General features: G+C 49.0%; 1 protein-coding gene across 3 annotated transcripts; it reads right to left on the bottom strand.

Annotated features, from left to right (window-relative positions):
* LOC134980091 (zinc finger protein OZF-like) lies at positions 1 to 27907 on the bottom strand. 3 transcript variants are annotated; one of them, XM_063946744.1, is made up of 7 exons: positions 27839 to 27907; positions 8471 to 8626; positions 5130 to 5321; positions 4951 to 5050; positions 4740 to 4837; positions 1892 to 2000; positions 2 to 1656 (listed from the first exon to the last, which is right to left on the bottom strand). In XM_063946744.1, exons 2-7 carry the CDS (start codon positions 8537 to 8539, stop codon positions 494 to 496), a joined length of 1731 nt encoding a protein of 576 aa, XP_063802814.1. In that variant the 5' UTR covers positions 8540 to 8626; positions 27839 to 27907; the 3' UTR covers positions 2 to 493. The 3 variants fall into 3 exon arrangements, with proteins under 3 accessions (XP_063802815.1, XP_063802814.1, XP_063802813.1); XM_063946743.1 differs by having other exon boundaries at positions 2 to 1659; XM_063946745.1 differs by lacking the exon at positions 5130 to 5321 and having other exon boundaries at positions 1 to 1659.
* Positions 27908 to 27989: the final 82 nt, after the last annotated feature.

The following is a 27989-nucleotide window of genomic DNA, read 5'->3' on the forward strand; positions in this document are numbered from 1 at the left end:
GTATATGGCACCCTGTACCCCTACCTTCCCGACGTTTTTGACAGTGTACACCCCCTGACGCTTTGCGTCACACCCTGTACCCACCTACACCTGTGTGTGTGTTTGTGATGCCTAGTACCTGTGTGTGCACAAGGAGAGGGGGGAGCTGGCAACTGTACCCACGGAGGGAGAGGATATTTTGTGTGCGGCCCTCCAATATTCGCTGGAATGTGTTATGTGGCCCCCCAGTTGAAATAATTGCCCACCCCTGGTATAAATAGTACAAGTAGTACAAAAACAGCCACATGGTATCACAAAATTGCATTTGCACATATTAGAAGCACTGTAACCAATCCCAGTGAGACAGTAACATATTACAGAACTAATTACATATAATCTCACATCTTTTCATCAGAGAGTATTGCCGCGCCATTTTATGTCCAATTTCCCATGTCTTGTGAGATGTTTCTGATGCTGCACAAGATCCGACTTGTGTGGAAACCATTTCCCACACTCAGACCCCTGGAAAGGATCTCTGACCCGTGTGAGTTCCCTGATGTCTGACCAGACTTGATTTCTTTGCAAAACATTTCCCGCACTCAGAACATGGAAACGGTCTCTCCCCTGTGTGCGTTCTGTAGTGGACGACAAGTTTGGCTTTCTGCGCAAAACGCTTTCCACACTCGGAACACGGAAATGATTTCTCCCCAGTGTGCGTTCTTTGGTGGATCAGAAGTTTCGCTTTCTCCATAAAACATTTCCCGCACTCAGAACACGGAAAGGGTCTATTTCCGGTGTGCCTTTTCTTATGCTCAACAAGACCCGATTTGTAAATAAAACATTTCCCGCACTCAGAACACTGAAAGGGTCTCTCCCCTGTGTGACTTCTCTGATGTATGACGAGACGTGACTTCATGGTGAAACTTTTCCCGCACTCACAACATGGAAACAATTTCTCCCCTGTGTGTATTCTCTGATGAATGACGAGACGTGATTTCAGAGTAAAATGTTTCCCGCACTCAGAACACCAAAAGGGTTTCTCACCGGTGTGCTTTCTGAGATGTATGACTAGTTTCCATTTCTGCGTAAAACATTTCCCGCACTCAGAACATGGAAACGGCATCTCCCCTGTGTGCGTTTTCATATGCTCGACAAGACCTGATTTGTATTTAAAACATTTCCCGCAGTCAGAACATGTAAACGGTTTCTCATCTGTGTGTGTTGCCTGATGTCTAATAAGTTTTGATTTCTGTGTGAAACATTTCCCACACAGTGAACATGGAAACGGTCTCTCAGTTGTGTGTGTTCCCAGATGTCTAATAAGTTTTGATTTGTATTTAAAACTTTTCCCACATTCAGAACATGGAAACGGTCTCTCCCCAGTGTGACTTCCGTAATGTACATGAAGAGATGATGTAGCTGTAAGCCATTGCCCGACCTCAGTAGATGGAATGATTGTGTTCTCTGTATACACTGCACTATGTGGAACAGTACCAGAAGAACATGTCTCGTGGTTAGTGGAATGCGATGATTTATCTGCACTGGGAAGTAATGGATGTATATTTAGGGTAACGGGGATTTCTCCTGGAAAATCGTGTTTGATGTCGTTATCTGCTATTTCAAAACCTGCAGATAAAAGTATTTGCCCCTCCAAGATATTCGTGTGTTTGCCTCCATCTGCTGGAAATAAAATAAATGTATGGAAATACAAAGCCTTGCCAGACTGACAGGAGAGAGCAGGATTCCAATAGGAGCTGATGATTCCCCCCTCACTCCCCCCGCCCACCCCACCCGGGCAGATACTTCTCCACATAAGATTGCACTGACAGGGATGGGTGTAGGATAAGGTTCCGTTCTAGGGACTGAATAAATAGAACTTGTGATTCCCTTCTGTAGTAAGTGTATTACTCACCTGCGCTGATATCTGAAGGGATCTCCTCCTCCTTACACTGCCGATCACCCCTAACATACGTCTTTTCCTCCTCTTGAAATTCTACTTTAATATCAGTCAGGACGTCATGCTAATTATCCCAAAAACATAAATATATTATAAAACTGATAATCCGTTACCATTGCACAGTAATAACAGTCAGCCTAGGCCCCTATTGTGTACAGACACAGGGGGAGACACACAGGCACATGTGATAACAGTCACAGGATCGTGCTGGCAGCTTCTCCTTATCACAAGACCTGCACATCTAATAACTCAGCTATATCTCCTGTCACACACACCTCTACGTCTCAGTGTGCTGTCACACACACCTGTATGTCTCAGCGTCACACACGCCTCTATGTCTCAGCGTCACACGCACCTCTATGTCTCAGCGTCACACACGCCTCTATGTCTCAGCATCACACACACCTCTATGTCTCAGCGTCACACACACCTCTATGTCTCAGCGTCACACACACCTCTATGTCTCAGCGTCACACACACCTCTATGTCTCAGCGTCACACACACCTCTATGTCTCAGCGTCACACACACCTCTATATCTCAGCGTCACACACACCTCTATGTCTCAGCGTCACACATACCTCTATGTCTCAGCGTCACACATACCTCTATGTCTCAGCGTCACACACACCTCTATATCTCAGCATCACACACGCCTCTGTCTCAGCGTCACACACACCTCTATGTCTAAGCATCACACACACCTCTATGTCTCAGCGTCACACACCTCTATGTCTCAGCGTCACACACACCTCTATGTCTCAGAGTCACACGCACCTCTGTCTCAGCGTGCCATCACACGCACCTCTATGTCTCAGAGTGCCGTCACACGTACCTCTATATCTCAGCGTGCCGCCACACGCACCTCTATATCTCATCGTAACACTCACTTCTATGTCTCAGCATCACACACACCTCTATGTCTCAGCGTCACACACACCTCTATGTCTCAGCGTCACACACACCTCTATGTCTCAGCGTCACACACACCTCTATGTCTCAGCGTCACACACGCCTCTATGTCTCCGCGTCACACACGCCTCTATGTCTCAGCGTCACACACCTCTGTCTCAGCGTCACACACACCTCTATGTCTCAGCGTCACACATACCTCTATGTCTCAGCGTCACACAAACCTCTATATCTCAGCGTCACACACACCTCTATGTCTCAGCGTCACACATACATCTATGTCTCAGCGTCACACACACCTCTATATCTCAGCATCACACACGCCTCTATGTCTCAGCGTCACACACACCTCTATGTCTAAGCATCACACACACCTCTATGTCTCAGCGTCACACACACCTCTATGTCTCAGCGTCACACACACCTCTATGTCTCAGCGTCACACACACCTCTATGTCTCAGCGTCACACACACCTCTATGTCTCAGCGTGCCATCACACGCACCTCTATGTCTCAGCGTGCCGTCACACGCACCTCTATGTCTCAGTGTGCCGTCACACGTTACCTCTATGTCTCAGCGTGCCGTCACACGCACCTCTATGTCTCATCGTAACACTCACTTCTATGTCTCAGCATCACACACACCTCTATGTCTCAGCGTTGTACACACACCTCTATGTCTCAGCGTCACACACACCTCTATGTCTCAGCATCACACGCGCAGCTCTATGTCTCAGCGTCACACACACCCATATGTCTCAGCATCACACACACCTCTATGTCTCAGCATCACATACACACCTCTATGTCTCAGCATCACACACACACCCCTATGTCTCAGCATCACACACACCTCTATGTCTCAGCATCACACACACCTCTATGTCTCAGCATCACACGCGCAGCTCTATGTCTCAGCGTCACACGCACCCCTATGTCTCAGCATCACACACACACCTCTATGTCTCAGCGTCACACATACACCTCTATGTCTCAGCATCACACACACCTCTATGTCTCAGCTTCACACACACCTCTATGTCTCAGCATCACACACCTCTATGTCTCAGCATCACACACACCTCTATGTCTCAGCATCACACACACCTCTATGTCTCAGCATTGTACACACACCTCTATGTCTCAGCATCACACACACCTCTATGTCTCAGCATCACACACACCTCTATGTCTCAGCGTCACACATACACCTCTATGTCTCAGTGTCACACACACCTCTATGTCTCAGCGTTGTACACACACCCCTATGTCTCAGCATCACACGCGCAGCTCTATGTCTCAGCGTCACACACACCTCTATGTCTCAGCGTTGTACACACACCTCTATGTCTCAGCATCACACGCGCAGCTCTATGTCTCAGCATGCTGGAAGCGACTTGTGTACTTGGGGCTTATTACTTCCAGATATAACTATTCGAACATTGAAAAAATCAGAAAGGTGACTTTGTGGTGTTGCGCGGCTTTACCATGCGTTCCGGCGAAGGGTTCACTCTATGGCATACAGTGATCTGCAATTAATCAGGAACCTGACATTTTGCCACAATCAGAGACTATTACATACAACCTACAGGGCCTGATTCTGAGTCACATGCAATACTGATATTCACGAAGTAGAGCAATGCTATGCATTAGGGAAGGCATTTGTAGCAGCATTTGCCTTGTTGCAGACGGGCGACGCCAAAAAGACCCAGCTGCATGCAACTGAGAATCAGGCCCACAGTATATTAATTCAACATAAGTGTATAACTGCCCATCACATTTTTTAGATCAAAATAACATGTTCAATAATATTGGATTCAATGAATGGAGATTTCTTACAGATCAGGTAATGAGACACTTTGGTATTTGGCGAGACCCTAACTCCCACCTACCCGATCCTTCTGTGGGATCCAGTGATTCTCCTCTGTACATTCCTGTGAATGAAAATGGTGGAGATCTGTCTCTGAGGTATTTCTGCTCCTGGACCCATCTGTAGGAGACACAGTGACTGAGGACATTGTACATATGTGACTATCAGATGATGTGTATCTAGGTCACCCCCAAATCTGTTCTCCCCACTGCAGTAACTGAGTCTCCACTTACCCAGTGATGAGAGGGGCCAGTGATTCTCCATCTTCACATCCTCATACAGATCCCGGTGTCCTTCTGACTTCTCCATCTCCTCCTGACACTGTATAGGAACCTGACACACACAATGACACAGTCACCACCCAGACACATCCCCCGGTATCACTGTATAACGTCCCCTTCCCAGCAGTCACCTTTCCTGTCACCAGCTCAATGATCTGATTGGTCAGTTCCAGGATCTTCTGGTCACTGTCTCTCTCATGTATCAGGGAGTGAGGTGGAGGCACCGGGATGAGGCTCTGGGTCCTGCTCCATCCTCCTGACACATGGGGATGGCTCCTGGGTGTCACACACTCACCAGATCTCTCTATAAGTGCCGTGTAATCCTGTGTATTGGGAAAGACAACAGTTTAAATTAAATGAAACTCAATGAATCTGAAATGTTTTTTAGGGATTATCTCTCCCACCATCTCCAGAGGCTCCACCATACTGAGCCCCCTATCTACAGGCACTGGCCACGGGTGTAGCATCTGCTTTTAACAAATTAGTGATAACAGCGAGACTATAGAGGGGGCTTGTAGTATACAGTGGTGTAAAGGACATGTGGATCCATAAGACCAAAAGCTGAATGATTAAGGGTTAATTGCTAAGACCAGGGAGTCCCTAAATAAATAACCTTATGATTCCATGATAACACTTACATAGAGATATGGGAGACCTGTTGTCACAATTGTTCACTGAAGGAGATGACCCAGGTCAGATGTATAGAAATGAAGGATAAAGTCTCCTCCTTACCAGGAGACACCTGTTCTCACTGGTCATATAGTTTATATCAGTGGTTCCCAACCTGTGTGTCTGGCACCCTGGGGTGCCTTGGGACACTGGCAGTGGTGCCGTGGATTGGTGGTCCAGGACCAATTCAAATTATTTATGATTAATGTAATAGACAAAACCAGCGCTGGCGGCTGCCAATCATAAAATATGTGGACAAACAGAAGCAAATCCCATCCCTCACCGCACAACTGATCCTAATGATGACATATGAACACAATTTACTACATTTAATATTTATTTCTAAATTTCTCAATAAGAAACAATTGGCCTAGGGGTGCCGTGAAATATATTATGATATTCTAGACCGCCATAATTCAAAAAAGTTTGGGAACCACTGCATTATATTATTACTAGTAATAAGAATGATGTCACTGTAACGCTCCCATAAGACCTCACCTCCCCGGTCACGTCCCTGTATTATTACTAGAGATAAGAGTGATGTCACTGTGACGCTCCCATAAGACCTCACCTCCCGGTCATGTCCCTGTATTATTACTAGAGATAAGAGTGATGTCACTGTGACGCTCCCATAAGACCTCACCTCCCCGGTCACGTCCCTGTATTATTACTAGAGATAAGAGTGATGTCACTGTGACGCTCCCATAAGACCTCACCTCCCCGGTCACGTCCCTGTATTATTACTAGAGATAAGACCTCACCTCCCCGGTCATGTCCCTGTATTATTACTAGAGATAAGAGTGATGTCACTGTGACGCTCCCATAAGACCTCACCTCCCCGGTCACGTCCCTGTATTATTACTAGAGATAAGAGTGACGTCACTGTGACGCTCCCATAAGACCTCACCTCCCCGGTCACATCCCTGTATTATTACTAGAGATAAGAGTGATGTCACTGTGACGCTCCCATAAGACCTCACCTCCCCGGTCACATCCCTGTATTATTACTAGAGATAAGAGTGATGTCACTGTGACGCTCCCATAAGACCTCACCTCCCCGGTCACGTCCCTGTATTATTACTAGAGATAAGAGTGATGTCACTGTGACGCTCCCATAAGACCTCACCTCCCCGGTCACGTCCCTGTATTATTACTAGAGATAAGAGTGACGTCACTGTGACGCTCCCATAAGACCTCACCTCCCCGGTCATGTCCCTGTATTATTACTAGAGATAAGAGTGATGTCACTGTGACGCTCCCATAAGACCTCACCTCCCCGGTCACGTCCCTGTATTATTACTAGAGATAAGAGTGATGTCACTGTGACGCTCCCATAAGACCTCACCTCCCCGGTCACGTCCCTGTATTATTACTAGAGATAAGAGTGACGTCACTGTGACGCTCCCATAAGACCTCACCTCCCCGGTCATGTCCCTGTATTATTACTAGAGATAAGAGTGATGTCACTGTGACGCTCCCATAAGACCTCACCTCCCGGTCATGTCCCTGTATTATTACTAGAGATAAGAGTGATGTCACTGTGACGCTCCCATAAGACCTCACCTCCCCGGTCACGTCCCTGTATTATTACTAGAGATAAGAGTGATGTCACTGTGACGCTCCCATAAGACCTCACCTCCCCGGTCACGTCCCTGTATTATTACTAGAGATAAGAGTGACGTCACTGTGACGCTCCCATAAGACCTCACCTCCCCGGTCATGTCCCTGTATTATTACTAGAGATAAGAGTGATGTCACTGTGACGCTCCCATAAGACCTCACCTCCCCGGTCACGTCCCTGTATTATTACTAGAGATAAGAGTGATGTCACTGTGACGCTCCCATAAGACCTCACCTCCCCGGTCTTGTCCCTGTATTATTACTAGAGATAAGAGTGATGTCACTGTGACGCTCCCATAAGATCTCACCTCCCCGGTCACGTCCCTGTATTATTACTAGTGATAAGAGTGATGTCACTGTGACGCTCCCATAAGACCTCACCTCCCCGGTCACGTCCCTGTATTATTACTAGAGATAAGAGTGATGTCACTGTGACGCTCCCATAAGACCTCACCTCCCCGGTCACGTCCCTGTATTATTACTAGAGATAAGAGTGATGTCACTGTGACGCTCCCATAAGACCTCACCTCCCCGGTCACTTCCCTGTATTATTACTAGAGATAAGAGTGATGTCACTGTGACGCTCCCATAAGACCTCACCTCCCCGGTCACTTCCCTGTATTATTACTAGAGATAAGAGTGATGTCACTGTGACGCTCCCATAAGACCTCACCTCCCCGGTCACGTCCCTGTATTATTACTAGAGATAAGAGTGATGTCACTGTGACGCTCCCATAAGACCTCACCTCCCCGGTCACCTCCCTGTATTATTACTAGAGATAAGAGTGATGTCACTGTGACGCTCCCATAAGACCTCACCTCCCCGGTCACATCCCTGTATTATTACTAGAGATAAGAGTGATGTCACTGTGACGCTCCCATAAGACCTCACCTCCCCGGTCACGTCCCTGTATTATTACTAGAGATAAGAGTGACGTCACTGTGACGCTCCCATAAGACCTCACCTCCCCGGTCACGTCCCTGTATTATTACTAGAGATAAGAGTGATGTCACTGTGACGCTCCCATAAGACCTCACCTCCCCGGTCACGTCCCTGTATTATTACTAGAGATAAGAGTGATGTCACTGTGACGCTCCCATAAGACCTCACCTCCCGGTCATGTCCCTGTATTATTACTAGAGATAAGAGTGACGTCACTGTGACGCTCCCATAAGACCTCACCTCCCCGGTCAGCACGTAGATGATCTCCAGGGTGAGATGTAATATCCTGTCACTCTTGTTTTTGTCCATCCTCAGTAAATCAGTGACTTATACAGAACGGGAATCACTTTCACTGGAAGTCTAATAAAAGATTCTGTGACTTCATGACGTAAGTGTCTAGGAGTAAATATAAGAACAATAATCAAAACAGAGTAAATTCCTCTCTAGATAATACTTTACAGACCCCACCCCTTATATAATAATATCACATACACAGTGTGTGCTGGGAGATTATCTCTCATTATATATCACTATACAGACCCCTCCCCATATATAATAAGATTTTACTTACCGATAAATCTATTTCTCGTAGTCCGTAGTGGATGCTGGGGACTCCGTCAGGACCATGGGGATTAGCGGCTCCGCAGGAGACAGGGCACAAAAATAAAGCTTTAGGATCAGGTGGTGTGCACTGGCTCCTCCCCCTATGACCCTCCTCCAAGCCTCAGTTAGGATACTGTGCCCGGACGAGCGTACACAATAAGGAAGGATTTTGAATCCCGGGTAAGACTCATACCAGCCACACCAATCACACCGTACAACTTGTGATCTGAACCCAGTTAACAGTATGACAAACGTAGGAGCCTCTGAACAGACGGCTCACAACAATAACAACCCGATTTTTTTTTTGTAACAATAACTATGTACAAGTATTGCAGACAATCCGCACTTGGGATGGGCGCCCAGCATCCACTACGGACTACGAGAAATAGATTTATCGGTAAGTAAAATCTTATTTTCTCTGACGTCCTAGTGGATGCTGGGGACTCCGTCAGGACCATGGGGATTATACCAAAGCTCCCAAACGGGCGGGAGAGTGCGGATGACTCTGCAGCACCGAATGAGAGAACTCAAGGTCCTCTTTAGCCAGGGTATCAAATTTGTAGAATTTTACAAACGTGTTCTCCCCCGACCACGTAGCTGCTCGGCAGAGTTGTAATGCCGAGACCCCTCGGGCAGCCGCCCAGGATGAGCCCACCTTCCTTGTGGAATGGGCCTTGACAGATTTAGGCTGTGGCAGGCCTGCCACAGAATGTGCAAGTTGAAATGTGCTACAAATCCAACGAGCAATCGTCTGCTTAGAAGCAAGAGCACCCAGTTTTTTGTTGGGTGCATACAGGATAACAGCAAGTCAGTTTTCCTGACTCCAGCCGTCCTGGAAACCTATATTTTCAGGGCCCTGACAACATCTAGCAACTTGGAGTCCTCCAAGTCCCTAGTAGCCGCAGGTACCACAATAAGCTGGTTCAGGTGAAACGCTGACACCACCTTAGGAAGAAACTGGGGACGAGTCCGCAGCTCTGCCCTGTCCGAATGGACAATCAGATATGGCTTTTGTGAGACAAAGCCGCCAATTCTGACACTCGCCTGGCCGAGGCCAGGGCCAACAGCATGGTCACTTTTCATGTGAGATATTTCAAATCCACAGATTTGAGCGGTTTAAAATGTGATTTGAGGAATCCCAGAACTACGTTGAGATCCCACAGTGCCACTGGAGGCACAAAAAGGGGGTTGTATATGCAATACTCCCTTGACAAACTTCTGGACTTCAGGAACTGAAGCCAATTCTTTCTGGAAGAAAATTGACAGGGCCGAAATTTGAACCTTAATGGACCCCAATTTGAGGCCCATAGACACTCCTGTTTGCAGGAAATGCAGGAATCGACCGAGTTGAAATTTCTTCGTGGGGCCTTCCTGGCCTCACACCACGCAACATATTTTCGCCACATGTGGTGATAATGTTGTGCGGTCACCTCCTTCCTGGCTTTGACCAGGGTAGGAATGACCTCTTCCGGAATGCCTTTTTCCCTTAGGATCCGGCGTTCCACCGCCATGCCGTCAAACGCAGCCGCGGTAAGTCTTGGAACAGACCTGGTACTTGCTGAAGCAAGTCCCTTCTTAGCGGCAGAGGCCATGAGTCCTCTGTGAGCATTTCTTGAAGTTCCGGGTGCCACGTCCTTCTTGGCCAATCCGGAGCCACGAGTATAGTTCTTACTCCTCTACGTCTTATAATTCTCAGTACCTTGGGTATGAGAAGCAGAGGAGGGAACACATACACCGACTGGTACACCCACGGTGTTACCAGAACGTCCACAGCTATTGCTTGAGGGTCTCTTGACCTGGCGCAATACCTGTCCAGTTTTTTGTTCAGGCGGGACGCCATCATGTCCACCTTTGGTCTTTCCCAACGGTTCACAATCATGTGGAATACTTCCTGATGAAGTCCCCACTCTCCCGGGTGGAGGTCGTGCCTGCTGAGGAAGTCTGCTTCCCAGTTGTCCACTCCCGGAATGAACACTGCTGACAGTGCTATCACATGATTTTTCGCCCAGCGAAGAATCCTTGCAGTTTCTGCCATTGCCCTCCTGCTTCTTGTGCCGCCCTGTCTGTTTACGTGGGCGACTGCCGTGATGTTGTCCCACTGGATCAATACCGGCTGACCTTGAAGCAGAGGTCTTGCTAAGCTTAGAACATTGTAAATTGCCCTTAGCTCCAGTATATTTATGTGGAGAGAAGTCTCCAGACTTGATCACACTCCCTGGATATTTTTTCCTTGTGTGACTGCTCCCCAGCCTCTCAGGCTGGCATCCGTGGTCACCAGGACCCAGTCCTGAATGCCGAATCTGCGGCCCTTTAGTAGATGAGCACTCTGCAGCCACCGCAGAAGAAACACCCTTGTCCTTGGAGACAGGGTTATCCGCTGATGCATCTGAAGATGCGATCCGGACCATTTTTCCAGCAGATCCCACTGAAAAGTTCTTGCGTGAAATCTGCCGAATGGAATCGCTTCGTAAGAAGCCACCATTTTTCCCAGGACCCTTGTGCAATGATGCACTGACACTTTTCCTGGTTTTAGGAGGTTCCTGACTAGCTCGGATAACTCCCTGGCTTTCTTCTCCGGGAGAAACACCTTTTTCTGGACTGTGTCCAGAATCATCCCTAGGAACAGCAGACGTGTCGTCGGAAACAGCTGCGGTTTTGGAATATTTAGAATCCACCCGTGCTGTCGTAGAACTACTTGAGATAGTGCTACTCCGACCTCCAACTGTTCTCTGGACCTTGCCCTTATCAGGAGATCGTCCATTTTCTTTGAAGAAGAATCATCATTTCGGCCATTACCTTGGTAAGGACCCGGGGTGCCGTGGACAATCCAACCGGCAGCGTCTGAAACTGATAGTGACAGTTCTGTACCACGAACCTGAGGTACCCTTGGTGAGAAGGGCAAATTGGGACATGGAGGTAAGCATCCCTGATGTCCCGGGACACCATATAGTCCCCTTCTTCCTGGTTCGCTATCACTGCTCTGAGTGACTCCATCTTGATTTGAACCTTTGTATGTAAGTGTTCAAATATTTCAGATTTAGAATAGGTCTCACCGAGCCGTCTGGCTTCAGTACCACAATATAGTGTGGAATAATACCCCTTTCCTTGTTGTAGGAGGGGTACTTTGATTATCACCTGCTGGGAATACAGCTTGTGAATTGTTTCCACTACTGCCTCCCTGTCGGAGGGAGACGTTGGTAAAGCAGACTTCAGGAACCTGCGAGGGGGAGACGTCTCGAATTTCCAATCTGTACCCCTGGGATACTACTTGTAGGATCCAGGGGTCCACTTGCGAGTGAGCCTACTGCGTGCTGAAACTCTTGAGACGACCCCCCCACCGCACCTGAGTCCGCTTGTACGGCCCCAGCGTCATGCTGAGGACTTGGCAGAAGCGGTGGAGGGCTTCTGTTCCTGGGAATGGGCTGCCTGCTGCAGTCTTCTTCCCTTTCCTCTATCCCATGGCAGATATGACTGGCCTTTTGCCCGCTTGCCCTTATGGGGACGAAAGGACTGAGGCTGAAAAGACGTTGTCTTTTTCTCCTTTATACGGCAATACATCCATGTGCCGTTTGGAATCTGCATCACCTGACCACTGTCGTGTCCATAAACAACTTCTGGCAGATATGGACATCGCACTTACTCTTGATGCCAGAGTGCAAATATCCCTCTGTGCATCTCGCATATATAGAAATGCATCCTTTAAATGCTCTATAGTCAATAAAATACTGTCCCTGTCAAGGGTATCAATATTTTCAGTCAGGGAATCCGACCAAGTCACCCCAGCGCTGCACATCCAGGCTGAGGCGATCGCTGGTCGCAGTATAACACCAGTATGTGTGTATATACTTTTTAGGATATTTTCCAGCCTCCTATCAGCTGGCTCCTTGAGGGCGGCCCTATCTGGAGACGGTACCGCCACTTGTTTTGATAAGCGTGTGAGCGCCTTATCCACCCTAAGGGGTGTTTCCCAACGCGCCCTAACTTCTGGCGGGAAAGGGTATACCGCCAATAATTTTCTATCGGGGGAAACCCACGCATCATCACACACTTCATTTAATTTATCTGATTCAGGAAAAACTACAGGTAGTTTTTTCACACTCCACATAATACCCTTTTTTGTGGTACTTGTAGTATCAGAAATATGTAACACCTCCTTCATTGCCCTTAACAAGTAACGTGTGGCCCTAAAGGAAAATACGTTTGTTTCTTCACCGTCGACACTGGAGTCAGTGTCCGTGTCTGTGTCGACCGACTGAGGTAAAAGGACGTTTTAACGCCCCTGACGGTGTTTGAGACGCCTGGACAGGTACTAATTGGTTTGCCGGCCGTCTCATGTCGTCAACCGACCTTGCAGCGTGTTGACATTATCACGTAATTCCTTAAATAAGCCATCCATTCCGGTGTCGACTCCCTAGAGAGTGACATCACCATTACAGGCAATTGCTCCGCCTCCTCACCAACATCGTCCTCATACATGTCGACACACACGTACCGACACACAGCACACACACAGGGAATGCTCTGATAGAGGACAGGACCCTACTAGCCCTTTGGAGAGACAGAGGGAGAGTTTGCCAGCACACACCAAAACGCTATAATTATACAGGGACAACCTTTATATAAGTGTTTTTCCCTTATAGCATCTTAATATATATAATCATATCGCCAAATAAGTGCCCCCCCTCTCTGTTTTAACCCTGTTTCTGTAGTGCAGTGCAGGGGAGAGCCTGGGAGCCTTCCCACCAGCATTTCTGTGAGGGAAAATGGCGCTGTGTGCTGAGGAGAATAGGCCCCGCCCCCTTTTCGGCGGGCTTCTTCTCCCGTTTTTCTGAGACCTGGCAGGGGTTAAATACATCCATATAGCCCCAGGAGCTATATGTGATGTATTTTTTAGCCAGAACAAGGTATTCTCATTGCTGCCCAGGGCGCCCCCTGCAGCGCCCTGCACCCTCCGTGACCGCTGGTGTGAAGTGTGTGACAACAATGGCGCACAGCTGCAGTGCTGTGCGCTACCTCATGAAGACTGAAAAGTCTTCTGCCGCCGGTTTCTGGACCTCTTCACTTTTCGGCATCTGCAAGGGGGTCGGCGGCGCGGCTCCGGGACCGGACTCCATGGCTGGGCCTGTGTTCGATCCCTCTGGAGCTAATGGTGTCCAGTAGCCTAAGAAGCCAATCCATCCTGCACGCAGGTGAGTTCACTTCTTCTCCCCTAAGTCCCTCGATGCAGTGAGCCTGTTGCCAGCAGGACTCACTGTAAAATAAAAAACCTAAAAACTTTTTCTAAGCAGCTCTTTAGGAGAGCCACCTAGATTGCACCCTGCTCGGACGGGCACAAAAACCTAACTGAGGCTTGGAGGAGGGTCATAGGGGGAGGAGCCAGTGCACACCACCTGATCCTAAAGCTTTATTTTTGTGCCCTGTCTCCTGCGGAGCCGCTAATCCCCATGGTCCTGACGGAGTCCCCAGCATCCACTAGGACGTCAGAGAAAATAATATTACATACAGAGTGTGTGCTGGGAGCTTATCCCTCATTATATATCACCATACAGACCCCTCCCCTATATAAAAATATCACATACACAGTGTGTGTGCTGGGAGCTTATCCCTCATTATATATCACTATATAGACCCCTCCCCTATATAATAATATCACATACAGAGTGTGTGTGCTGGGAGCTTATCCCTCATTATATATCACTATTCAGGCCCCCTCCCCCTATATAACAATATCACATACACAGTGTGCGCTGGGAGCTTATTCCTCATTATATATCACTATACAGACCCCTCCACCTATATATTAATATCACATATACAGTGTGTGCTGGGGGCTTATCCCTCATTATATATCACTATACAGACCCCTCCCCCTATATAATAATATCACATACACAGTGTGTGCTGGGAACTTATCCCTCGTTATATAGGGGAGGGGTCTGTATAGTGATATATAACGAGGGATAAGTTTCCAGCACACACTGTGTATGTGATATTATATAGGGGAGGGGACTGTATAGTGATATATAATGGGGGATAAGTTCCCAGCACACACTGTGTATGTGATATTATTATATAGGGGAGGGGTCTGTATAGTGATATATAATGAGGGATAATCTCCCAGCACACACTGTGTATGTGATATTATTATATAGGGGGAGGGGTCTGTATTGTGATATATAATGAGGGACAAGCCTCCAGCACACACTGTGTATGTAATATTATTATACAGGGGAGGGGTCTGTATAGTGATATATAATGAGGGATTAGCTCCCAGCACACACTGTGTATGTGATAGTATTATATAGGGGAGGGGTCTGTATAGTGATATATAATACTATCACATACACAGTGTGTGCTGGGAGCTTATCCCTCATTATATATCACTGTACAGACCTCTCCCCTATATAATAATAACACATACGCAGTGTGCGCTGGGAGATTATCCCTCATTATATATCACTATACAGACCCCTTCCCCTATATAATAATATCACATACACAGTGTGTGCTGGGAGCTTATTCCTCATTATATATCACTATACAGACCCCTCCCCTATATAATAATATCACATACACAGCGTGTGCTGGGAGATTACCCCTCATTATATATCACTATACAGACCCCTCCCCTATATAATAATATCACATACACAGTGTGTGCTGGGAACTTATCCCCCATTATATATCACTATACAGACCCCTCCCCCTATATAATAATATCACATACACAGTGTGTGCTGGGAGATTATCCCTCATTATATATCACTATACAGACCCCTCTCCCTATATAATAATATCACATACACAGTGTGTGCTGGGGGCTTATCCCTCATTATATATCACTATACAGACCCCTCCCCTATATAATAATATCACATACACAGTGTGTGCTGGGGGATTACCCCTCATTATATATCACTATACAGACCCCTCCCCCTATATAATAATATCACATACACAGTGTGTGCTGGGGGCTTATCCCTCATTATATATCACTATACAGACCCCTCCCCCTATATAATAATATCACATACACAGTGTGTGCTGGGAGCTTATCCCTCATTATATATCACTATACAGACCCCTCCCCTATATAATAATATCACATACGCAGTGTGCGCTGGGAGATTATCCCTCATTATATATCACTATACAGACCCCTCCCCCTATATAATAATATCACATACACAGTGTGTGCTGGGAGATTATCCCTCATTATATATCACTATACAGACCCCTCCCCCAATATAATAATATCACATACACACAGTGTGTGTGCTGGGAGCTTATCCCTCATTATATATCACTACACAGACCCATCCCCCTATATAATAATATCACATACACAGTGTGTGTTTGGTTAGCTCTCTTATTACTCATTATATATCACTACACATACCCCTGCCCTATATAATAATATCACATACACAGTGTGTGTGCTGGGAGGTTATCCCTCATTATATATCACTATTCAGACCCCTCCCCCCTATATAATAATATCACAAACACAGTGTGCGCTGGAAGCTTATCCCTCATTATATATCACTATTCAGACCCCTCCCCCCTATATAATAATATCACAAACACAGTGTGCGCTGGAAGCTTATCCCTCATTATATATCACTATAAAGACCCCTCCCCCTATATAATAATATCACATACACAGTGTGTGTGCTGGGAGCTTATCCCTCATTATATATCACTACACAGACCCCTCCCCCTATATAATAATATCACATACACAGTGTGTGTGCTGGGAGGTTATCCCTCATTATATATCACTATACAGACCCCTCCCCCCTATATAATAATATCACAAACACAGTGTGCGCTGGAATCTTATCCCTCATTATATATCACCATACAGACCCCTCCCCCTATATAATAATATCACATACACAGTGTGCACTGGGAGCTTATCTATCATTATATATCACTATACAGACCCCTCCCCCCTATATAATAATATCACATACACAGTGTGTGCTGGGAGCTTATCCCTCATTATATATCACTGTACAGACCTCTCCCCTATATAATAATATCACATACACAGTGTGTGCTGGGAGCTTATCCCTCATTATATATCACTATACAGACCCCTCACCTATATAATAATATCACATACGCAGTGTGCGCTGGGAGATTATCCCTCATCACTATAAAGACCCCTCCCCCTATATAATAATATCACATACACAGTGTGTGCTGGGAGATTATTCCTCATTATATATCACTATACAGACCCCTCCCCCAATATAATATCACATACACACAGTGTGTGCTGGGAGCTTATCCCTCATTATAATAAGAATTTACTTACCGATAATTCTATTTCTCGGAGTCCGTAGTGGATGCTGGGGTTCCTGAAAGGACCATGGGGAATAGCGGCTCCGCAGGAGACAGGGCACAAAAGTAAAGCTTTTACAGGTCAGGTGGTGTGTACTGGCTCCTCCCCCTATGACCCTCCCCCAGACTCCAGTTAGGTACTGTGCCCGGACGAGCGTACACAATAAGGGAGGATTTTGAATCCCGGGTAAGACTCATACCAGCCACACCAATCACACCGTACAACTTGTGATCTAAACCCAGTTAACAGTATGATAACAGAGGAGCCTCTGAAAGATGGCTTCCTAAACAATAACCCGAATTAGTTAACAATAACTATGTACAAGTATTGCAGATAATCCGCACTTGGGATGGGCGCCCAGCATCCACTACGGACTCCGAGAAATAGAATTATCGGTAAGTAAATTCTTATTTTCTCTATCGTCCTAAGTGGATGCTGGGGTTCCTGAAAGGACCATGGGGATTATACCAAAGCTCCCAAACGGGCGGGAGAGTGCGGATGACTCTGCAGCACCGAATGAGAGAACTCCAGGTCCTCCTTTGCCAGGGTATCAAATTTGTAAAAATTTACAAACGTGTTCTCCCCTGACCACGTAGCTGCTCGGCAGAGTTGTAATGCCGAGACCCCTCGGGCAGCCGCCCAAGATGAGCCCACCTTCCTTGCGGAATGGGCCTTAACAGATTTAGGCTGTGGCAGGCCTGCCACAGAATGTACAAGTTGAATTTTGTTACAAAACCAACGAGCAATCGACTGCTTAGAAGCAGGTGCACCCAACTTGTTGGGTGCATACAGTATAAACAGCGAGTCAGATTTTCTGACTCCAGCCGTCCTTTAAATGTATATTTTTAAGGCTCTGACAACGTCCAACAACTTGGAGTCCTTCAAGTCGTCTGTAGCCGCAGGCACTACAATAGGCTGGTTCAGGTGAAACGCTGATACCACCTTAGGGAGAAAATGCGGACGCGTCCGCAGCTCTGCCCTATGTCGAATGGAAAATTAAATAAGGGCTTTTATAAGACAAAGCCGCCAGTTCAGATACTCTCCCGGCCGAAGCCAGGCCAGTAACATAGTCACTTTCCATGTGAGATATTTCAAATCCACATTCTTTAGTGGTTCAAACCAATTGGATTTGAGGAAATCTAAAACTACATTTAGATCCCACGGTGCCACCTTAGGCACCACAGGAGGCTGTATATGCAGTACTCCTTTGATAAAAATCTGGACCTCAGGGACTGAGGCCAATTCTTTGTGGAAGAATATTGATAGGGCCGAAATTTGAACCTTAATAGATCCCAATTTGAGACCCATAGACAATCCTGATTGCAGGAAATGTAGGAAAACGACCCAGTTGAAATTCCTCCATCGGAGCACTCCGCTGCTCGCACCACGCAACATATTTTCGCCAAATACGGCGATAATGCTTCGCGGTGACTTCCTTCCTTGCCTTTATCAAGGTAGGAATGACTTCTTCTGGAATGCCTTTTCCTTTTAGGATCTGGCATTCAACGCCATGCCGTCAAACGCAGCCGCGGTAAGTCTTGAAAAAGACAAGGACCCTGCTGAAGCAGGTCCCTTCTCAGAAGTAGAGGCCACGGATCGTCCGTGACCATCTCTTGAAGTTCCGGGTACCAAGTCCTTCTTGGCCAATCCGGAGCCACTAGTCTTACTCCTCTTTGCCGTATAATCCTCAATACCTTTGGTATGAGAGGCAGAGGAGGAAACACATATACCGACTGGTACACCCAAGGTGTTACCAGCGCGTCCACAGCTATTGCCTGCGGATCTCTTGACCTGGCGCAATACCTGTCCAGTGTTTTGTTGAGGCGAGACGCCATCATGTCCACCATTGGTTTTACCCAACGGTTTAATAGCATGTGGAAAACTTCTGGATGAAGTCCCCACTCTCCCGGGTGAAGGTCGTGTCTGCTGAGGAAGTCTGCTTCCCAGTTGTCCACGCCCGGGATGAATACTGCTGACAGTGCTATCACGTGATTCTCCGCCCAGCGAAGGATCCTGGCAGCTTCTGCCATTGCCCTCCTGCTTCTTGTGCCGCCCTGTCTGTTTACATGGGCGACTGCCGTGATGTTGTCCGACTGGATCAACACCGGTCTTCCTTGAAGCAGAGGTTCCGCCTGGCTTAGAGCATTGTAGATTGCTCTTAGTTCCAGAATGCTTATGTGAAGAAACTTTTTCAGGCTCGACCACACTCCCTGGAAATTTCTTCCCTGTGTGACTGCTCCCCAGCCTCTCAGGCTGGCATCCGTGGTCACCAGGATCCAATCCTGCATGCCGAATCTGCGGCCCTCCAATAGATGAGCCTCCTGCAACCACCACAGAAGGGATACCCTTGTCCTCGGCGACAGGGTTATCCGCAGGTGCATCTGAAGATGCGACCCTGACCATTTGTCCAACAGATCCCTTTGCATGGAATCTGCCGAAAGGGATTGCTTCGTAAGAAGCTACCATTTTTTCCCAGGACTCTTGTGCATTGATGTACAGACACCTTTCCTGGTTTTAGGAGGTTCCTGACCAGGTCAGATAACTCCTTGGCTTTTTCTTCGGGAAGAAAAACCTTTTTCTGAACTGTGTCCAGAATCATCCCCAGGAACAGCAGACGAGTTGTCGGCATTAATTGGGATTTTGGAATATTCAGAATCCATCCGTGCTGCTTTAGCACCTCTTGAGATAGTGCTAAACCCATCTCTAGCTGTTCTCTGGACCTTGCCCTTATTAGGAGATCGTCCAAGTATGGGATAATTAATACGCCTTTTCTTCGAAGAAGAAATATTATCTCGGCCATTACCTTTGTAAAGACCCGAGGTGCCGTGGACAAACCAAACGGCAGCGTCTGAAACTGATAGTGACAGTTTTGTACAACGAACCTGAGGTACCCCTGGTGTGAGGGGTAATTGGAACGTGGAGATACGCATCCTTGATGTCCAAGGATACCATAAAGTCCCCTTCTTCCAGGTTCGCTATCACTGCTCTGAGTGACTCCATCTTGAACTTGAACTTCTTTATGTATAGGTTCAAGGACTTCAGATTTAGAATAGGCCTTACCGAGCCATCCGGCTTCGGTACCACAAATAGAGTGGAATAATACCCCTTCCCTTGTTGTAGAAGAGGTACCTTGACTATCACCTGCTGAGAATACAGCTTGTGAATGGCTTCCAAAACCGTCTCCCTTTCTGAGGGGGACGTTGGTAAAGCAGACTTCAGGAAACGGCGAGGTGGCTCTGTCTCTAATTTCAACCTGTACCCCTGAGATATTATCTGCAGGATCCAGGGATTTACCTGCGAGTGAGCCCACTGCGCGCTGTAATTTTTGAGACGACCGCCTACCGCCCCCGAGTCCGCTTGCGAAGCCCCAGCGTCCTGCTGAGGCTTTTGTAGAAGCCGGGGAGGGCTTCTGTTCCTGGGAAGGAGCTGCCTGTTGCTGTCTCTTCCCTCGTCCTCTGCCTCGTGGCAGATATGAATAGCCCTTTGCTCTCTTATTTTTAAAGGAACGAAAGGGCTGCGGTTGAAAGGTCGGTGCCTTTTTCTGTTGGGGAGTGACTTGAGGTAGAAAGGTGGATTTCCCGGCCGTAGCCGTGGCCACCAAATCCGATAGACCGACCTCAAATAACTCCTCTACGCATCGCCTGTCCACTGTCGTGTCCATAAAGCTCTTCTGGCCGAAATGGACATAGCACTTACCCGTGATGCCAGTGTGCAGATATCTCTCTGTGCATCACGCATATAAAGAAATGCATCCTTTATTTGTTCTAACGACAGTAAAATATTGTCCCTGTCCAGGGTATCAATATTTTCGATCAGGGACTCTGACCAAACTACCCCAGCACTGCACATCCAGGCAGTCGCAATAGCTGGTCGTAGTATAACACCTGCATGTGTGTATATACCTTTTTGGATATTTTCCATCCTCCTATCTGATGGATCTTTAAGTGCGTCCGTCTCAGGAGAGGGTAACGCCACTTGTTTTGATAAGCGTGTTAGCGCTTTGTCCACCCTAGGAGGTGTTTCCCAGCGCTCCCTAACCTCTGGCGGGAAAGGGTATAAAGCCAATAACTTCTTTGAAATTAGCAGTTTTTTATCGGGGCACCCCACGCTTCATCACACACGTCATTTAATTCTTCTGATTCGGTAAAAACTACTGGTAGTTTTTTCACACCCCACATAATACCCTGTTTAGTGGTACCTGTAGTATCAGCTAAATGTAACATCTCCTTTATTGCCAAAATCATATAACGTGTGGCCCTACTGGAAAATACGGTTGATTCGTCACCCTCACCACCGGAATCAGTGCCTGTGTCTGGGTCTGTGTCGACCGACTGAGGCAAGGGACGTTTTACAGCCCCTGACGGTGTTTGAGGCGCCTGGACAGACACTAATTGAGTGTCCGGCCGCCTCATGTCGGCAAACGACTGCTTAAGCGAGTTGACGCTATCCCGTAATTCCACAAATAAAGGCATCCATTCTGGTGTCGACCCCCTAGGAGGTGACATCCTCATATTTGGCAATTGCTCCGCCTCCACACCAACAACGTCCTCATACATGTCGACACACACGTACCGACACACAGCAGACACACAGGGAATGCTCTATACGAAGACAGGACCCACTAGCCCTTTGGGGAGACAGAGGGAGAGTCTGCCAGCACACACCAAAAAGCGCTATATATGACAGGGATAGCCTTATGATTAAGTGCTCCCTTATAGCTGCTTTTATATTAATATATTGCCATTTATTCTGCCCCCCCTCTCTGTTATACCCTGTTTCTGTAGTGCAGTGCAGGGGAGAGACCTGGGAGCCTTCCTGACCAGCGGAGCTGTGACAGAAAATGGCGCCGTGTGCTGAGGAGATAGGCCCCGCCCCTTTTTCGGCGGGCTCGTCTCCCGCTATTTAGTACATTTAGGCAGGGGTAAATATCTCCATATAGCCTCTGGGGCTATATGTGAGGTATTTTTAGCCTTTTTAAAGGTTTTCATTTGCCTCCCAGGGCGCCCCCCCCAGCGCCCTGCACCCTCAGTGACTGCCGTGTGAAGTGTGCTGAGAGGAAAATGGCGCACAGCTGCAGTGCTGTGCGCTACCTTAAGAAGACTGCAGGAGTCTTCAGCCGCCGATTCTGGACCTCTTCTTGCTTCAGCATCTGTGAGGGGGCCGGCGGCGTGGCTCCGGTGACCATCCAGGCTGTACCTGTGATCGTCCCTCTGGAGCTTCATGTCCAGTAGCCAAGAAGCCAATCCATCCTGCACGCAGGTGAGTTCACTTCTTCTCCCCTCTGTCCCTCGTTGCAGTGATCCTGTTGCCAGCAGGAATCACTGTAAAATAAAAAACCTAAGCTAAACTCTCTAAGCAGCTCTTTATGAGAGCCACCTAGAATTGCACCCTTCTCGGCCGGGCACAAAAATCTAACTGGAGTCTGGGGGAGGGTCATAGGGGGAGGAGCCAGTACACACCACCTGACCTGTAAAAGCTTTACTTTTGTGCCCTGTCTCCTGCGGAGCCGCTATTCCCCATGGTCCTTTCAGGAACCCCAGCATCCACTTAGGACGATAGAGAAATATCACTACACAGACCCCTCCCCCTATATAATAATATCACATACACAGTGTGTGCTGGGAGATTATCCCTCATTATATATCACTATACAGACCCCTCCCCCTATATAATAATATCACATACACAGTGTGTGCTGGGAGATTATCCCTCATTATATATCACTATACAGACCCCTCTCCCCTATATAATAATATCACATACAGTGTGTGCTGGAGATTATCCCTCATTATATATCACTATACAGACCCCTTCCCCTATATAATAATATCACATACACAGTGTGCGCTGGGAGCTTATTCCTCATTATATATCACTATACAGACCCCTCCCCTATCTCCTATATATTTGCCTTAATCTGTGACTCTGTGCCCATAACGCTGGGCGGAGTCACAGAGCTGGGCGGAGTCAGCAGCATCTGGGGAGGGAGGAGGGAGGAGGGGGGAGGAGAGACACCATGGCCTGTGCCATGGCCACCAGTATCACCACACACAGCTCCAGCCAGCAGCAGGGAGGCTAATACAGGCTATGCGGAGGGGACTTCCTAGCACCGCTGGACGCAACTTCCTGGCCCCCTTACACCCACACCAAGTAATCCCTCCCTTATGCATCCCCCAACACGTTCCCTGCCGCATCCAGCCAGTGGGGGGTTCGCGCAGGACGGCAGCAGGGACGAGCAGGTACAGCGGGACGGAGCACCGCACTCACCAAGCCCCAGCGCCGCACGTACACAGCTACCTCCTACTGCCGCCTCGCTCCGCTCCGGCCACACCACTATGCCGCCCGTCTCACAGCCAGCCCGCAACTCCGGGAACACGCGCGGCGCCAGCCCCATTCCCGTCCCCGGCGCCAGGCACACACTGAGGAGGCCAGATCAGGTGCACCGGCCCGGAGCCTAGACGGGACACTGCTCCAGCCACTGTGCTGCTGAGCGGGATCTCCCTCCCTCCTGCAGCAGCCAAACCACTAGGTCACTGCATAGACAGGGAGTCCCCACTACCCGCATCTGCTGCAGCCATACACCCCAGAGACACATCTCCTTCTTATCACACCAACCCACACTCTTCTCCTTCACACACACTAACACCCCCCCCCCCCCCCACACACACACACACACACACACACACACACACACACTAACACTCCCCCCCCCCCACACACCCTTCCCCATCCCTGCACATCTTACAACCCTCCCCAACACCTCATGCACCCCTAACCCTCACACCACTACAACAAACACAACCCACGCACACCTACAACTCCTCCAAACAAACCTCTCGCCCCACGTGCAACACCCACCGCACCCACAAGCCCATCCCACAACCGAACTAGGCCCATACCTCCCACCCAGCGGACAGCAATCCTATTAGCGAGGAGAAGACACGCAATAAGCCAGATACCGCAGTGGCAGAGGTTAGTACATCCCACCCCCTGAGTCCCCCCTCCCCCCACATCCGCACTATCCCCACCCGCAACGCCACCAGACTCCCATCCATGGCACCACCGCACCCGCCCCTCCCCCACCCGTGGCACGTCCAGACCCCCTATCCAAACCACAGCACCCCGCACCGGCCGCTCCACCACCCGCACCACCTATGGACCCCATCTCCCAACCGCGACACCCCCGCACCTGCCACTCCCCCACCTGCGTCAACTCCACTCTGCCCCCACCCCCTGCACCTCCTGCCCCCCTACCCCACTCGCAGCACCCTGGGTCCCCCCTCCACCACACCTGCCCCTTTCCCACCCGCAGCACCCATGCACCTGCCCCTCCCCCACACACAGCACCCTCACCCCTCTCCCACACCCACCCCTCCTCCACCCACAGACCTCTACCACCCGCATCGCCACCAGACACCACCACCATCCGTCACATCCACACACCTCCCCCTCCCCCACCCGTGGCTCCTCCACACCCCCTACCCAAACCGTGGCACCCTCGCACCCGCCAATGCACCATCCACTGCACCTATGGACACCACGCCCCATCCCCAGAACCCACGCACCTGCCACTCCCCCACCCATGTTAACCCTGCTCCTCTCCCACCCGCTACGCCTCCTGACAACCTACCCCACCCGCAGCACCCCCGAACCCGCCCCTCCCCCACCCCCCGCAGCCCCGCTCCTCCCCCACCCCCGGAGCACCAGCACCACCAGACCCCATCCACGGCATCACCGCACCCGCCCCTCCCCCACCCGTGCCGCCTCCAGACCCCTACCCAAACCGCAGCACCCCGCACCCGACACTCCAACACCCACAGAAACTATGGACCCCATCTGCGGCACCCCTGCACCTGCCACTCCCCCGCCTGCATCAATTCCGTGCCTCCCGACCCGCTATCACACTCGCAGCACCCGCACCTTCCCCACCCGCAGCACCCTCCCACACACACACCACACCCCAGCATCCACCCCACAACCACCGGACCCCCATCCACGGCACCCCTGCCCCCCTACACAAACCACAAAACCTTCGCACCTACCACTCCACTACCCACAGCACCTCTTAACCCCATCCGCTGCACCCCCGCACCTGCCACTCCCCCTGCCGCTTCACCCTCGCTTCTCCCCCACCCACTGCGCCTCGCGACCCCCTACATAACTCGCAGCACCCCCACACCCACCCCTACCCCCTGCACTGCCTCCATAACCCCTCCCCCATCTGCAACAGCCCCGCATCTGCCTCTCCCCCACCTGCGCCACCCCCATCCCTGCATCACACGCAGCACCTCTGGAACCCATCCCCCATCTATGGCCCCCACTTTTTCGGCCCTCCCCCATCCGCAACACGTCCCGACCACCTCCCCCATCCCCAGCACCCCGTCTGCCCCCACCCCTCCACCACCCACCCCTCCCCAACCCACAGCACCTCCTGCCCCCCTCCCCCATTCGCCACCCACCCGCAGCCACCCCTCCACCACCCACATCATCTACAGACCCCTTCCACGGCACCCCACAACCACTCCTCCCCCACCCGCAGCACCTCTGCAACCCCTCCCCAAAATGCACCCCCCTGCACATGCCCCTCCCCCACAGACAGCTCCTCCAGACCCCCTCCTTCATCTGCCGACCCTGCCCTTCCCCCACCAAAAGCATCTACATATCCCCTCCCCCACCCGCAACACCTCTGCAACCCCTCCCCCATTCGCTCCCCCTCTGCACCCGCCCCTCCCCCACCTGCAGCACCTCTTGACCCCATCCCCCATCCGCGCCCCCTCTGCAAGCACCCCTCCCCCACCCACAGCACCCCCGCCCATCCCCCACCTTCGGTGACTAACAACACCCTCCCCCACCCGCGGCAACCTCGCAATCGCCCCTCCGCATCTCCCACGCACCCACCACTTCCCCAACCATAGCACCTACTAGGTGCATTTATCAGGCCTTGCATGAAATGTTCATGCCGTCGCAAGGGGCTACGGCCCCTTAACCATCCCACACCCTTTGTCCCTGCAATATTTAACCACACACAAAATTATCATTGGAGGTAATACTCCATATAATAAAAATATTGCACGCCCCAAGGGCGTGTAACGGTTAAAGGGGTGTAGCCCCTTGCGACGGTGTGAAGAGCGCCCGTAGGGCGCGATGAATCACCTAGTATAATAATATCACATACACAGTGTGTGCTGGGAGCTTATCCCTCATTATATATCACTATACAGACCCCTCCCCTATATAATAATATCACATACACAGTGTGTGCTGGGGGCTTATCCCTCATTATATATCACTATACAGACCCCTCCCCCTATATAATAATATCACATACACAGTGTGTGCTGGGGGCTTACCCCTCATTATATATCACTATACAGACCCCTCCCCCTATATAATAATATCACATATACAGTGTGTGCTGGGAGATTATCCCTCATTATATATCACTATACAGACCCCTCCCCCTATATAATAATATCACATACACAGTGTGTGCTGGGAGATTACCTCATTATATATCACTATACAGACCCCTCCACCTATATAATAATATCACATACACTGTGTGCTGGGAGATTATCCCTCATTATATATCACTATACAGACCCCTCCCCCTATATAATAATATCACATACACAATGTGTGCTGGGAGCTTACCCCTCATTATATATCACTATACAGACCCCTCCCCCTATATAATAATATCACATATACAGTGTGTGCTGGGAGATTATCCCTCATTATATATCACTATACAGACCCCTCCCCCTATATAATAATATCACATACACAGTGTGTGCTGGGAGCTTATCTCTCATTATATATCACTATACAGACCCCTCCCCTATATAATAATATCACATATACAGTGTGTGCTGGGAGATTATCTCTCATTATATATCACTATACAGACCCCTCCCCCTATATAATAATATCACATATACAGTGTGTGCTGGGAGATTATCCCTCATTATATATCACTATACAGACCCCTCCCCCTATATAATAATATCACATACACAGTGTGTGCTGGGAGATTACCTCATTATATATCACTATACAGACCCCTCCACCTATATAATAATATCACATATACTGTGTGCTGGGAGATTATCCCTCATTATATATCACTACACAGACCCCTCCCCTATATAATAATATCACATACACAGTGTGCTGGGAGATTATCCCTCATTATATATCACTATACAGACCCCTCCCCCTATATAATAATATCACATACACAGTGTGTGCTGGGAGATTACCTCATTATATATCACTATACAGACCCCTCCCCTATATAATAATATCACATACACTGTGTGCTGGGAGATTATCCCTCATTATATATCACTATACAGACCCCTCCCCCTATATAATAATATCACATACACTGTGTGCTGGGAGATTATCCCTCATTATATATCACTATACAGACCCCTCCCCCTATATAATAATATCACATACACAGTGTGTGCTGGGAGATTACCTCATTATATATCACTATACACACCCCTCCCCCTATATAATAATGATAATAACGCCACATTACACACAGGGGGCGCTGGGGATCCCCCGTTATACCGCACTGTATAATAACCCGCCCCCACATCTCCCCCTCTGAGGAGAATAATAACATTATCACACACAGAGATTACCTCCGCCCGGCTCACTGACCCGGATGTATTTATAGAGCATAGCGGAGTCACAGCCGCTCTCCAGCTTCCAACATGGCGCCAGGTAAGTGCGTGATCCCACCCCCTACGAAGCATCACGTGGTTTAAGTACGCCAAAAGTTTCCCGGAGACC

The sequence above is a fragment of the Pseudophryne corroboree genome, chromosome 12 (genome assembly GCF_028390025.1).
Source record: "Pseudophryne corroboree isolate aPseCor3 chromosome 12, aPseCor3.hap2, whole genome shotgun sequence".
Classification (NCBI taxonomy): domain Eukaryota; kingdom Metazoa; phylum Chordata; class Amphibia; order Anura; family Myobatrachidae; genus Pseudophryne; species Pseudophryne corroboree.